The sequence below is a fragment of the Siniperca chuatsi genome, linkage group LG18 (genome assembly GCF_020085105.1).
Source record: "Siniperca chuatsi isolate FFG_IHB_CAS linkage group LG18, ASM2008510v1, whole genome shotgun sequence".
In the NCBI taxonomy this organism is placed as follows: Eukaryota; Metazoa; Chordata; class Actinopteri; order Centrarchiformes; family Sinipercidae; genus Siniperca; species Siniperca chuatsi.
This window is the reverse complement of record NC_058059.1, coordinates 9,063,140-9,075,464: the sequence shown is the minus strand read 5'-3', so window position 1 is coordinate 9,075,464 and position 12,325 is coordinate 9,063,140. Positions and strand designations below refer to the sequence as shown.

At 37.9% G+C, this 12,325-nt stretch overlaps 1 protein-coding gene across 5 annotated transcripts in view; it reads right to left on the bottom strand.

Annotated features, from left to right (window-relative positions):
* Window positions 1-134: 134 nt before the first annotated feature.
* The window catches only part of aff1 (AF4/FMR2 family, member 1), a 29,989-nt gene continuing 17,798 nt past the window's right edge, over window positions 135-12,325 (bottom strand). Inside the window, exons 6-19 of one of the 5 annotated variants that reach the window (XM_044174692.1) lie at window positions 11,625-11,658; window positions 10,155-10,212; window positions 9,309-9,450; window positions 8,147-9,175; window positions 7,965-8,053; window positions 7,596-7,857; window positions 7,325-7,419; window positions 6,116-6,179; window positions 5,861-5,997; window positions 5,540-5,611; window positions 4,506-4,599; window positions 4,276-4,319; window positions 3,940-4,172; window positions 135-2,840 (exon numbers count right to left, since the gene is read on the bottom strand). In XM_044174692.1, the coding sequence (XP_044030627.1) occupies window positions 2,716-2,840; window positions 3,940-4,172; window positions 4,276-4,319; window positions 4,506-4,599; window positions 5,540-5,611; window positions 5,861-5,997; window positions 6,116-6,179; window positions 7,325-7,419; window positions 7,596-7,857; window positions 7,965-8,053; window positions 8,147-9,175; window positions 9,309-9,450; window positions 10,155-10,212; window positions 11,625-11,658 (2,478 nt within the window). In that variant the 3' untranslated portion in view covers window positions 135-2,715. The remainder of the gene's footprint in view (window positions 2,841-3,939; window positions 4,173-4,275; window positions 4,320-4,505; window positions 4,600-5,539; window positions 5,612-5,860; window positions 5,998-6,115; window positions 6,180-7,324; window positions 7,420-7,595; window positions 7,858-7,964; window positions 8,054-8,146; window positions 9,176-9,308; window positions 9,451-10,154; window positions 10,213-11,624; window positions 11,659-12,325) is intronic. The other 4 variants (XM_044174693.1, XM_044174694.1, XM_044174696.1 and 1 more) reach the window with 4 other exon arrangements.

The window sequence follows — 12,325 nt, the reverse complement described above, 5'->3', positions numbered from 1 at the left end:
ATTTTGTAATATTTACAGCAATTTATGATACATGTCCAGAGTAATTCAGAAATGTTGTATATGTAATTCACTGTTCACCAACCATTACCACCAAGTGGTTCTTGTCTTGAAAAATAAGGGTAAACAACAATAAATTAATTTCCAGTGTTTATTTATCTCTGTACACTGCAACACAAATTCTTTACATATTTCACAAAAGGAAAAAAAGCATCCTTCAAAAACCTTTCTGAGCATTTTTCCAGTAAATAATTATGTGTAAACTTGTTGCAGAGTAATTCATAAACAAAGCACCAACAATCAAGGATGATGGAAATAAAGCCACAGGTTGGAAAAGACAAGTTGCAGTTGCACTTTTTATGAATGTCGAATGCCAAAATGACCTTGTATGCAGTGTAGACATCTGTGGTAAGAAACTCTAAAGATAATTTCTATAGCAGCCTGCCGATGATCCGTACATAAAAATAATCCCAAATGCCGTGGCACCAGTGTACTCGCTCCTTACTTAAAAAAAATATCACTATCATTTATGTGAGAAAATAAAGTTAGGAACACTTTGTGAACCTTGTTTAGCCCTTTTATCGCACCTTGTTAATTCAGACACACCAACTGAATTAACAAGTGAAACATTTCAAAACCCAATGGTACTTATTTTAATGCACTAATCTACAGCAATGTTTTTTTTCTTGCATCACTACTTCATACAGATTATTTTTGTATCCCCCTGTGAATCAATAAGAACCTGTGATAACTATGTCGACACCTCACTAAAAAACTTGAGCCAACAAAACTCATGCTTTATTGCTTAGAATCAAAGTTAAAATAAACAAGAGTAAAGACCAGCACGGTCCTGTCGGTCTTGGGAACGTGGTGTTCTTTTGTCCAATAACACTGAAATTAACTACAGATACTCAAAAAAGTGCATTTTTTTAGTAAGCTATGGTCTGGTCATTTATTCTACTCCCACAGATTTAGTAAACATTTTGTAACTTAACATTTGCTACTCAACAAAAGTGTGGGAAACAGAGGAAAGTAGCTTACTGGTGCAAAAACAAATAAAAAGGGAACACTACTGTAGTTTCATATCTGTTGAACGACTGTGGTAGCTTCACTATACTTGAAAGGTAACTCAAACTGGCGGTCAATGTGAACCACTTCATCCACCACTAAACCTAAGGAAAGTCGGGGATGTAAAATTATTCCCCCACCTTTTTTTTGTTCTTGCAAATTAGTTAACCAAGAAACCTCTATAATTAAGATGTTTACTTTGATGCTTGTATAATTTCCATTAGAAGGAGGGCACAATTTTTTATTTTTTTAAAAACCGGATGATGAGAATAAAATCTAGTCTGCTTTGGTCTAACAAACTAGTCGCTACTTGTCATTACCAGCCCGAAAAAGAGGACAGCCAAAATCACCTCTGCCACAACCCTGAGCTGCAGCCACCAACCAACATACCAAAACCACATGACATCAGAAATTTCCATCCAACCATCATTTACCCTGACACAGACAAGAATGCAAACCAGCAACTTACAAGAGCACACAGGTACGACCTAAGAAGAAATGATTATGCCTTAAATTCCACCGATGCTACAATTACACAACTTCTTCATTCATCAAAAGACTGCAGGAACATCTCCCCTGAAATAATAAAACCTTTCCTACTTTGCCTCCTTATCTCATTATTCATATGTGGATTGTGATTTGAATGTGTCCAGATTTACATTTGTTACAGGGAACACTCAATCTATAAATTATTCAACCTACATTCAACATGTATTTTGTTGAGGACAAATGTCTAATGTGTGGCGCATGTTTTTTTTATTTATTTATCCTTATAAATGCACTTATTGCACAAGAAGTGTGTGTTCAATCTAACCACAGCTGTGTAAATCTGGCAACACTCATTTGAAAAACTGAAAATACAGATGCTAACAAGGGATTAGCTAAAATGAATAAACTGAGTACTGATTTAATAGTACTAACTTTTTGGCAGCAATATAGTCAAAATTAGACCGTGTCATCAGTTCAAATGTTATAATAAATGACTTCAGCCCTGTGTGACATGCACCCTTGAATTCTCATGGGTGATACTGACATGATTTGTGGGAGAAATACAATGCAGAATTTAAAAAAAATTCAAAATCCCTGAATCCAAATCACACCAATATTTTAGACTGAAAAGGGAAACTAAATAAAATCAATAAGCAAAAACTGTGTGGTGACGAGTCTAAACATGATACAATGATTTAAGTGCCTTTTTGCAGGTCAGGTCACTAATAATAGTCACATTAATAACAAAAGTTGTGATAATAAATAATGTGTCAGTACTTGCACCACAACCACATGATAAGGCTGCGTAAAATTATGAATAAAGCCGTGATTCCCAAATTATTTCATGACATTAGCTGATAGAGGAACACGAAGGTACAGAGGAGGTACAAGACATGAAATATGTGGATTATAGCAGATGGCACCCAAGTTCATAAAAGTGCCAGAGAAAAAGAGAGAGATACAAAAGTGGACATGAGAGAAAACAATGACTAACAAGTGCAAAGATCAGTGTGGTATCCTTGGTGGGAAATGAGGTGACATCTTGTGTCTACCTTTTTGATGAGATGAGTTACATGTGAAGTAAAGAAAAAGACAACTGGCACAAGTCTGAGGGACAGTTCAGGTCGGTATCAGAGATCAGGAACGGCAGCTGGTTGCTGGTCACTTTACCTTTTGGCTGTCCAGCCTCAGCCAGTGGACACCCTGTCTTGTATGACGGACCATACAGCTCATACTTGACGTCAGGCTTAATGGGCCCATAACTGTGTCCAGCTCTCTCAGCATACCTGAAACATACAGAAATATTTAAAAAATATTAAACATCACAAAAATCATTAGCAGTGCTAAAACACTGACACAACACTCGCTGGGTTCAGCTATTAAATTAATGGCTTTTTGGCTTGAATTCAAATGCACTTTAGTAATTTGGAGGGTGACTGCAAATGGATAAAAAAAAAAAATATATATATATAGCCTGGTGCCACCGATGTGTGTAATGTGTCCTGTATTAGATCTTGTCTTGCTGAAATCTGGCCCCAGCACTCGCATTATTAACAGTCTCATCTAGTCTGGGTGCCTTATTTAATAATGTTTAACAAAAAAAAAAAAAAGAAAAAAAAAGAAAGACTTTAGTGGTGCAATCCTGTTTTGTCCAAAGGAGACATTTAACTAAGATTAGCTCATTCCTTTCATTTTGCAGATCTACAGAAGGTCATGCATGCTTTTATCTACTCCAGACTTGACCATCGCAGCACACTTTATTCTGGTCTCAGCAGGGGAAACATCCAAAGACTGCAACTTACACAAAAGGTTTTCAACACGTTCTAAGAGATGCGACCACATCACACCAGTCCTTGCTGCCCTTCACTGGTTACCTGTGTTAACTCCCTGTGAGCCTGATTGTTACTACTGGTTCCACAATCTCGTCTTGTCACTAAGGGCCTTTGCTGTTCGGGTTCCTCTGTATCCTCTTTTAAATCTCTTCCTAAACTCATTTCTATCTTAAGGCTTTCCCTTAGCTAAATGAAATCCAAAACGTAACAATTACAACAAATTCCAACACTTTTTTGTTCCTAGCTTTACTGTACACTGCACTTTGTAACTTTGTTTTTGAAAGGTGCTATAAAAATGAAGTAGTAGTTATGATGATGATGATGATGATGATGATGATGATGATGATGATGATGATGATTAACGAAACATATAGTATGTGATTTGTGAATCAGTAAAAAAATATCCTAATTGAATCCATTTTAAGTTAAGGCTGTGTCACTACAAATATCAAGGAGCTTTTCAGATTTGTGTAGGTTTCTGCCTTAGAATTTGACAACATATTTTGATTTGATTTATCTTAAAAGTTTTTAAGCAAAGCTTTTCCATTCTTACCGCTGCCTTTTTGTGCCTGTTCCTCCGCCTGCTCCCAGAGGTCATGAGCACTCAAGAATAACGTAGTGATGTTGACATAGGTGAATGCCACTTGTTCAATGGCCTGGGGAACCGCCACAGTGCTGCCGATAGGGTCCACAACTAGCCCGTTGCCACTGTGGTTGGAGCCAGGACCTGAGCTGGTGGATGTGTTGGCTGGAGACGGCATGTTGGGGGACGGGGTGTTTGTGGCTCTAATGGAGACGGGTAAAAAATGACTGTTTATGTGCTACACCTCTGATAGCTTAGTGCAATATATCCAACCAGTGAATGTAACATGCACACTGGATGACTTACTTTGATGTTAAGACAGAAGGATCGTGTGTTGTCTGAGCAGAGTTCTGAAAAAGGTCCAAATTTAATTAGCAAAACAAACTGTAACTTATGTATCTATGCACAGGTGCTACTTCCGCCTCAGTACAACTGCTTAACTACTACTACTACTACTACTACTACTACTACTATCATCATTATCATTAAACAATTACACTGGCAATTAGGAGTTATGGTAATACCTTAATACTTACATTGAAGTGATCAGTGAGGGTCTTTGAGTATTTGAGTGCAGTTTTGTGTTTGTGGTGAAACATGGCCATCTGCAGGAGAGACTGGCACTTCAAACTACAAGACACAATTAAATGTTATTGAATTCATATTCATAATTCACATGATTCATTAAAGAAAACAAAAGAACAGACTAGTGAACATTGTGTTGCTGTTTGTGCACCTTCTTAATCATTTTCAAAAACAACTAATCTAGTTGAGGGTATTTTGTTTGTCAAGCGATGAGCCACACCAAAAAGGAAAAGATATTCTGAAGTGTGGGCACAACTTACCAAACTGGACATTGAACAATTTAAAAAGATAGTACAAATGCATTATAGCCAGAAAAACCTGGACTTGGAAAACCAGATTTTCATTGACAATGTTGTGGAAACATATATATTCTTCGTGTTTTAAATTCTAAACCAATGATTTATTGTCAACTTTGACAAATATAATTTGTTTTAGTTTTCTTATATTTTTAAAAAAATTAAAAAGTATTTAGAGTTTCCTCTATGTGCTGCATTTTGTGATATTTTCAGCAACAAAGGCCAATTGTTTCTGCTCAACAGAGATTAAGCAATAAATCTAACTTTATATTATAAATCCAATCTACAAAACTCAGTAATGGACATTAAAATAAATTACTTATACTGCCCATCTAAATAAGTTCCACACATCTACTAACTAACTAACGAGTTGATGTTGTTTCTAATATTTTATCAACTTTTCAATAAAAATGTTTTATAATAATAATAATAATAATAATAATAATAATTCAACAGCAACACATACTACAGCCTTCAGAATGACACTGGAGTTAAATCAACATCTGACAATAAATGAGAATTCAAACTGAATGAAAGTCACTCAATGCTGCCAAAAAACAAACAGATAGATAGATGTTGGCAAGCTTAAAAACAAAAATAAAGCTCAACCATAACCAGTAATGTTAGGGATATCTCATGAGACATTCTGGTGTGTGGAGAAACGGCACAAAGTATTATCTACACCTTACCATAAAGCTAAAAAGTCCTTTTCTGAGGGTGGAGCAGAGGGGTCCACTGAGTTTTTAAGTTTCAGTACAAACCTGTGAGAGTGGAGAATGTGGCAGTAAAACTAATGCATGAATCAAATTCAGTTATGGAGCTAAAACCTTCACGTTACAGCTGAATGAAATTTAACTTTGAATCATAATTTAACTTAAAACTAATTACTTAAAACATTTCAATGTCGTCACAGACATAGCCTGCACTCTATGGCTTTGCAGACATGCAAACTAACAATTACAAAAAGCTATTAATAGTGCAGATAATCTATGATAAAAGTGGGTTCGTACTTGAGCAGTTCCACGGTCTCTGCAAACATAGTGTAGGAAGACATTGAAATCTGTGGATCTTTTTCCATGGCAATGCCACTCTCAACAAAGTACATGGCCGCATCCAAGTAGTTGAAAGCTTTACTGAGCTTATCTGACTACAGAGAGAGAGAGACAGAGAGCAAAAACAAACACAGTTTGGTTATAAGTTACTTGTATTACTGGGTAGACTGCAGTAATTTTACTAAATAAACTCAAACAAAAAGAGAAACTTACCTCTGCATCTGCTTTGTGCTTCAGTTTTTTAGCCTCCTTTATGTAATGCTTCACTGGATACTGCCTACAGGTGAAAGAAGCTTTATTAGATGAGTTGGCGCAAGATACAACTAACACTATAAAAGTTGTCATCACTGATACAAAATAAGTGCATTGTTATAAATTAAAACTGTGGCAACATTTTGATTAAAATCAGTGGGAATACCTCGATGGGCTGCCTATCACAAAGTTACTGACTTGCACTTACTGAGTATTCTGAGCAATAATGTCCTAGCTCCATGTGACTAATGTCTTGTCTGTAATTGGCTCCAAGAACATGGGGAGCTGTATCCAATCAGAGATGATAATCGGTTACTGAAAAATAAACCTAACTAAAAGCTGTACCTCTAACAATCTCAGCTTTTACGAAAAAACACACTCTTTATCGTCTCCCCACTTCCTAAAATCCCATCAACTCACCAGATTTGTCAGTTTTCCCTCCAAAATTACTTATTCTGAAAAGGAACTCTGCAATAAACATTTATGACATTGCGGGTTGGATTGCAGTAGTAAATAACCAAAATTACAATTGTCTCAAAACTGCATACCAGTAATTACTCTGGAGTTAAACATCTTGCAACAAGAGAACAGCAGTAACCTCCACGCCTGCACACATGTGTAACACTAGTGCTGCCTGATTGTCTGATTATATTGATGTGTGCAGAAGAAATGTAGAGGTTAGTTCCAGAAAGAAGAGACAGAGGCCACACAGGAGAAAGAGAGACCTGGGCCCATATTTATCGAGCATCTCAGTGTGGAAAACTGGTCTAAAATGACTAGTGTGACGCACATTTGGTCATACTCTGAAAGTCAATTTTACCTCTTACTGTTTTAAAAAGGACAGGAGCAGAGCTGTCCTAACATGTTATGAGTTCCCATTACGTAGATGGCACCGAGTAACATCAAACTTAATTTTCAAAGGTTTTGGTTCACTGCTAAAACCAATGCAGTCTGTGGGTAAAATCTCAGAACTGTCTCTGTTCTGTGAATTCTTTTTCCCCCACGGAAAAACTGACAGACTTAAGTCTGGAAATAGAGGAAATATCACATTTTGGGGAGAAAATCCAGCCAGGTCCTGACACAGGCTGGCTTTTACGGGACATAAATTAAAAACTATATTTTAGACTGTATTTTAGAACAATTTAACATCTCCACAGAAAGGATTTTTACCTGTCCTCAAATCTGAGCAAGGGCCTGTTGGTCGAAGCTTCCCTGGCGTGCTGTGAAGATGATGGGACGGCGAGGCTGCTCTTTGGGGGCTTCTGCTAGGATTGCAGGACAGACATTTGGTTAAAAGTTGAATGGCTTCCCTTTTCATGTAATAATTAATTAACACGCCTACAATCACTAAAACTATGAGAACTTGCAGAAGCTTGTCTAGGGAAAAGAAGCAACAAACTAACTTAATATTCATAAGCTAGGTTTATGTCCTGACAGTCACCTTTTCTGGGTGCTCTGTGTGCTTTCCACTGCTCTTCTTGTGCTTACAAGACTCTTTGCTCTTTACAGCCTCCTTACTGGACTCCTGGGTCTCCCCAGAACTGTGTTTGTGTAACTTTGAGTCTTTCACACTGTCTTTGGGTGTAAGAGGCTGCTGCAAAGGAACAGGATTTTTCTTGGCCTTCTTTCGCTCCCGGTCCTCTGCTGAATTGCTGCAACTTCTGTCGGTGACAAGATGAGAGAGCTTCTGTGATCTGACTGAACTGTCTCACACACAAAGAAAGAAATGAAAAGAACATTTCATTTAAAAAATGTTAATGTTAGCTCTGGTAAAAACAAGTATGGTATAATTCTGATTTAGGGGACCTACTCCACTTTGATAAGAGCACTAGTTGAAGAGGTTTTCTTGTTTTCCAGCCTCGGTTTCTTCCTGGGAATAGTTTTGTTATCTACCTCAACCTAGAAGACAACAAATCACACATTAAAATAAAAACAGACTTTCATTATGAACTCATGCTAACTAGAACAGCCCTGGACCTTCTTATTTCTCACATTTTGAGGTATGCTCTTTTTGCTGGTTTTGGTGCGTTTGTGTATTGTTGAAGCATCACTGCCCCCTACATTATGCTCTATGACCAGTGCTGATCTCTTTGCATTGCTGGGTATCTCCTGGTGGTTGCCGGAGGTCTGGGGGACTCTTGAGAGCAGACTTAGATCAATCTTCACCAGCAGGGTTCTAGGAGGCCTGTGGGGGTCCCGAAAACTCTTAGCTGTATGCCTAGTCTTCTCTGAGAGCTTGTGGGTTGTTTTGTGATGAATCTTGGTGCCCTTCTGGCAGATAGTCTCTGACTTTGTTTTGCTACAACTGATTCGGACAGATGGGGCAAGAGACAACAGGTCAGGCTGAGCAGCACTTTGGGTGGGGCAGGAGCAGGGGTTAGGATATCGCACACCACACGATGGACAAGGACCATACAGGATCAACTTGACTTCAGGCTTAGGCTCTGATCCAGCCTTCCGCTTGTCGAGTGACATGTGTTTACAAGTCCTCGTGCTGTCTCTTTTTGTGTCACTGCTGTCCTTGCTATGTCCTGTTTTCGTCTTTACCTTGGGTCTATCTGTGAAACAGGGGTCTTTGTCTCGCGTGGCTACAACATCCTCACACTTCACGGCAAGAGCTGCTTCAGTGTGATCTGGGCAACCTGCCTTCGCTGGTTTTGAGGAGTGCGTGTTGCATGAAAGTTTCCTGGAACTGCTACAGCTGTTCAAATCAGCAGAGGGAAATTTTTGGATACTTTGCTGGGTGTGGTTGTCCTGAGTGCTTTCATTGTGCTGCTGGGGTTTTGCAAGCTTATCAGTGAACTCTTTTGGGTGAGCAGAAAGCTGAGGTTTAGACTCCCTGGTGGGGTCGACCACCTCTACACTGGAGTGCTTGGAGCTTTGAGTGGGCGGTGGCTGTTTGTGAGCAGGACACTCAGAGACATGTGCACCACTTTGACTTTCAGTGCTGGAGTTCTGCTGGCTGGACCTGATCCAGTTCCCCAACTGCCAATCACCATGGGTCACTGCTGGAGCATCAGGCTATAAAAAGACATAAATATTGTGATTTTAAAAAATGAGGAAGAGCAAATGGTTCAAGAAACAGTTCAGAGAATGCATGTTTGTGTCCTTTATTCAATGTATACATATACAAAAAGGACAAGCAGCAGATTACCTCCGTTTTAACTGAGTGGCTCACTGGGGGTTGGGGTGGCTCCTCGGTGGTGCTTTCACTGTCTGACTCAGATCTTGAGCTACTCTCTGAGTCGCTGGAGCTAGCAGACTCTACCGCTCTGGAATGTGCTGCTTGAAATGAGCTACAGCGCGCGCGCACACACACACACACAAACAAAACACCACAATAACATGACATAGGAGTGTTACAGTTATAATTAAATAACAAACATTGTGGCCTGCATGCCCAGGCTATGCTGGTACACAGTGCGTTTAGCCAACATTATGTGTGAGGAAGAAACTGATGAAAGAGAAATATTTCAATTTGTTTTTTTGACTTACAATTTGTAATTCTACAAATGTTTTTTCAGAAAATTTGAGCTACAACGCTTAGTTGCAGATGAGTTTTCTGTCAGTCAACTATTTGATTAATTGACTATTATTTGTTTTAGTCATTTTTCAAGCAAAAATGTGGGGATTTTCTTTGTCATTTGTAATATTAATTCTTACATTCTAGAGACAAAAGGGATCATTGAGAAAATAATCTGCAGATTAATTGATGATGAAAATAATCGTTAGTTGCAGCCCTAATGAAAATATTTGTAATACTATTTTTTGTCTTCTGATTGTAGAATTTGTAAAATGCTTCTTTGATGTGAATTCATGGTGGGTGTAACCAGCTGTAAAGCTTCATCATGTCACTGTCAGAAACCCTGATGAAGCCAACTTTTCTGGTTAAGACATTGTTTTGATTAAACTGCATGAAATCAATTATTCTCTTTCAAATATATTATCATCATATTTTGAAATTATAGCACAAAAGTTGTCCTTCTGAAAAGTCACTTACGATGAGGAGCTCTGCTGGATAAGCTGGGATGGATCTGCAGGAGAGGAGTCATAGTTTTCTGGAAAGAAACGACAGAAAACAAACATTAGTCCAACAAAAGAAACAATGCCAATCAATTTCACTGCAAAAAAGACTCACACTGATGTGGTTTTGCCTCCCATGCACTTGAGCTGAGCTTTTTTTTTTTTTTTTTTTTTAAACTAATGACCTGACTGACTTCCGAACATCACAGATTAGAATTTGTTAAATACTAGAAAGAGCAAACTTTCAAAAACTTAACCTGCAGGCAAAAGTGATGCCTTAAGACATCTGTTTGCTTCCTAATAGATTCAACATTATAGAAGCACATGCTTTACTACAACTGATACTAACAATCTATTTCGACATAAAATCGATTGTTGTAAAAAGGAAACAAATACAGATGATGTACAGCTACATCTCCAGGAGCTGATATTATACAACTGATGCTACACTTTATTAACTTACTAATGTCCTGAATTAATCAGGACACACACATCATTTATGTCACGAAGATCAGACTGGTGCTTCATTTATACAATTCAGAAGGTTTGCAGTTTTTGGGAAATGCTAACAAAACATTTTAGGAACAGGTTACTGTATCATGATCAAACTCCAGACCTTCCTAAATTCCACACCTATTGCACAAAAACTGCTTTTCTTGCTCAGTGTAATTTCAAACAGAACACACACACGATAATAATAATAGAAACCCTTGTATAGTTATTGTATTTTTTCTGGTCACTGAGTATCTATTTACATACTCAGTGTTTTTGGTAAAATACTGTACCCCCCTTGTGAACTTGTTTTCTGGCAGATACTTCAACAGCCTGGCGACCAATAACAGTAGTGCTGACTGAGCTTCTAATGCCAGAAGCACTTAACAATCAATGGATAAATAAGATATCATGAGAGAGAGAGGAATGAGCAGAAATATGCATAATAAGTGATGGATGAAAACCAGGTATTGGTGAAACAAAAAAAAAAGTGACTGTAAACAAAAGAGAGTAAAAGACATAACAAGACTAATATTTTACATCAGTAAAAGAGATGGCCTGAGAATAGTGAGAGGTCACTCCTTCTCTCTTCTACATGACTGTCTCTTTCTCTTAGCGGAGGTTATTTTGAGATGAAATTGTAGAGTTGTTTCTCTCCTCTGGTATTTTGTGGCCAGTTCACAGAATAGGGCATAGCAGTTGTACAAGTTACCATAGAAACATTGCTTTGAAGAAAAATAAAAAATATAGGACAGACTATCAGAAGGGTGCTGCTTTAACTCCATGGATATTAAAAATAGAAGAGAAAAGGGCTGTATAGCAGATCTGGCTGCATTCAGTGTTGATTTTCCATGGTAAGTAACATAATTTCTACCTCACTATTTTTTACTTTATTATCGTGTTCATCCTTGTTCTGTGCATGAATTGTACTCTGCTTCATTCCCTCATTACTCACTTTTTCCTGGACATGAAGAGACATGCTCTGCTTCCTGTGAAGACAGAGGGAAAAAAACAAGCAAGCTTTAATCTGGGTCATACATTTGTTTGATTTAGATTTGTACATTTGCATTTACACTAAGTTGTGTAATAACTGGTACTATATATGCACATCAATCTTTAAATAACAAGACTAAAAAGGTCTTGTTAGTTATAGCTTTATAACCTGATGACTTTCATCTTAGAACTTTAGAAGACGTGAGGACATGAAAAACTGCACCGGAGACTGGTGAGAGACAAAAGGCCATTAAAAACAAAAGGGTTTATCCCATCTGAACATGAGGGCCCTCATGAAATTGCATGGTAATCTGGTAATCTTACATTATGACATGAAAATTTCATATGATGGTGAAGAAATACCAGTGTGTTCAAAATTGAAATAGTTAATGTTTCAAGTAAGGGTCAAAACCAAAAACATCCTCCATGTATCATTAATCAAAATTCAGCCATACGCAAGTCCATTTTGACAATTTGACCTCAGGATGACACCAGAGGAAAGCTCATTAAGCATCAAAAATGGAAAGAGTTTGTCCTTTGGGAAGCATGAACGTGCTTGGTAAATAATCTGATAATGGGGAAGGCCACTGCACAGCTGCAGTGTTTCTACTATACTGGATCTGGCATCAAAGCCAACCCACAACAGTGAGAATCACTCCACAG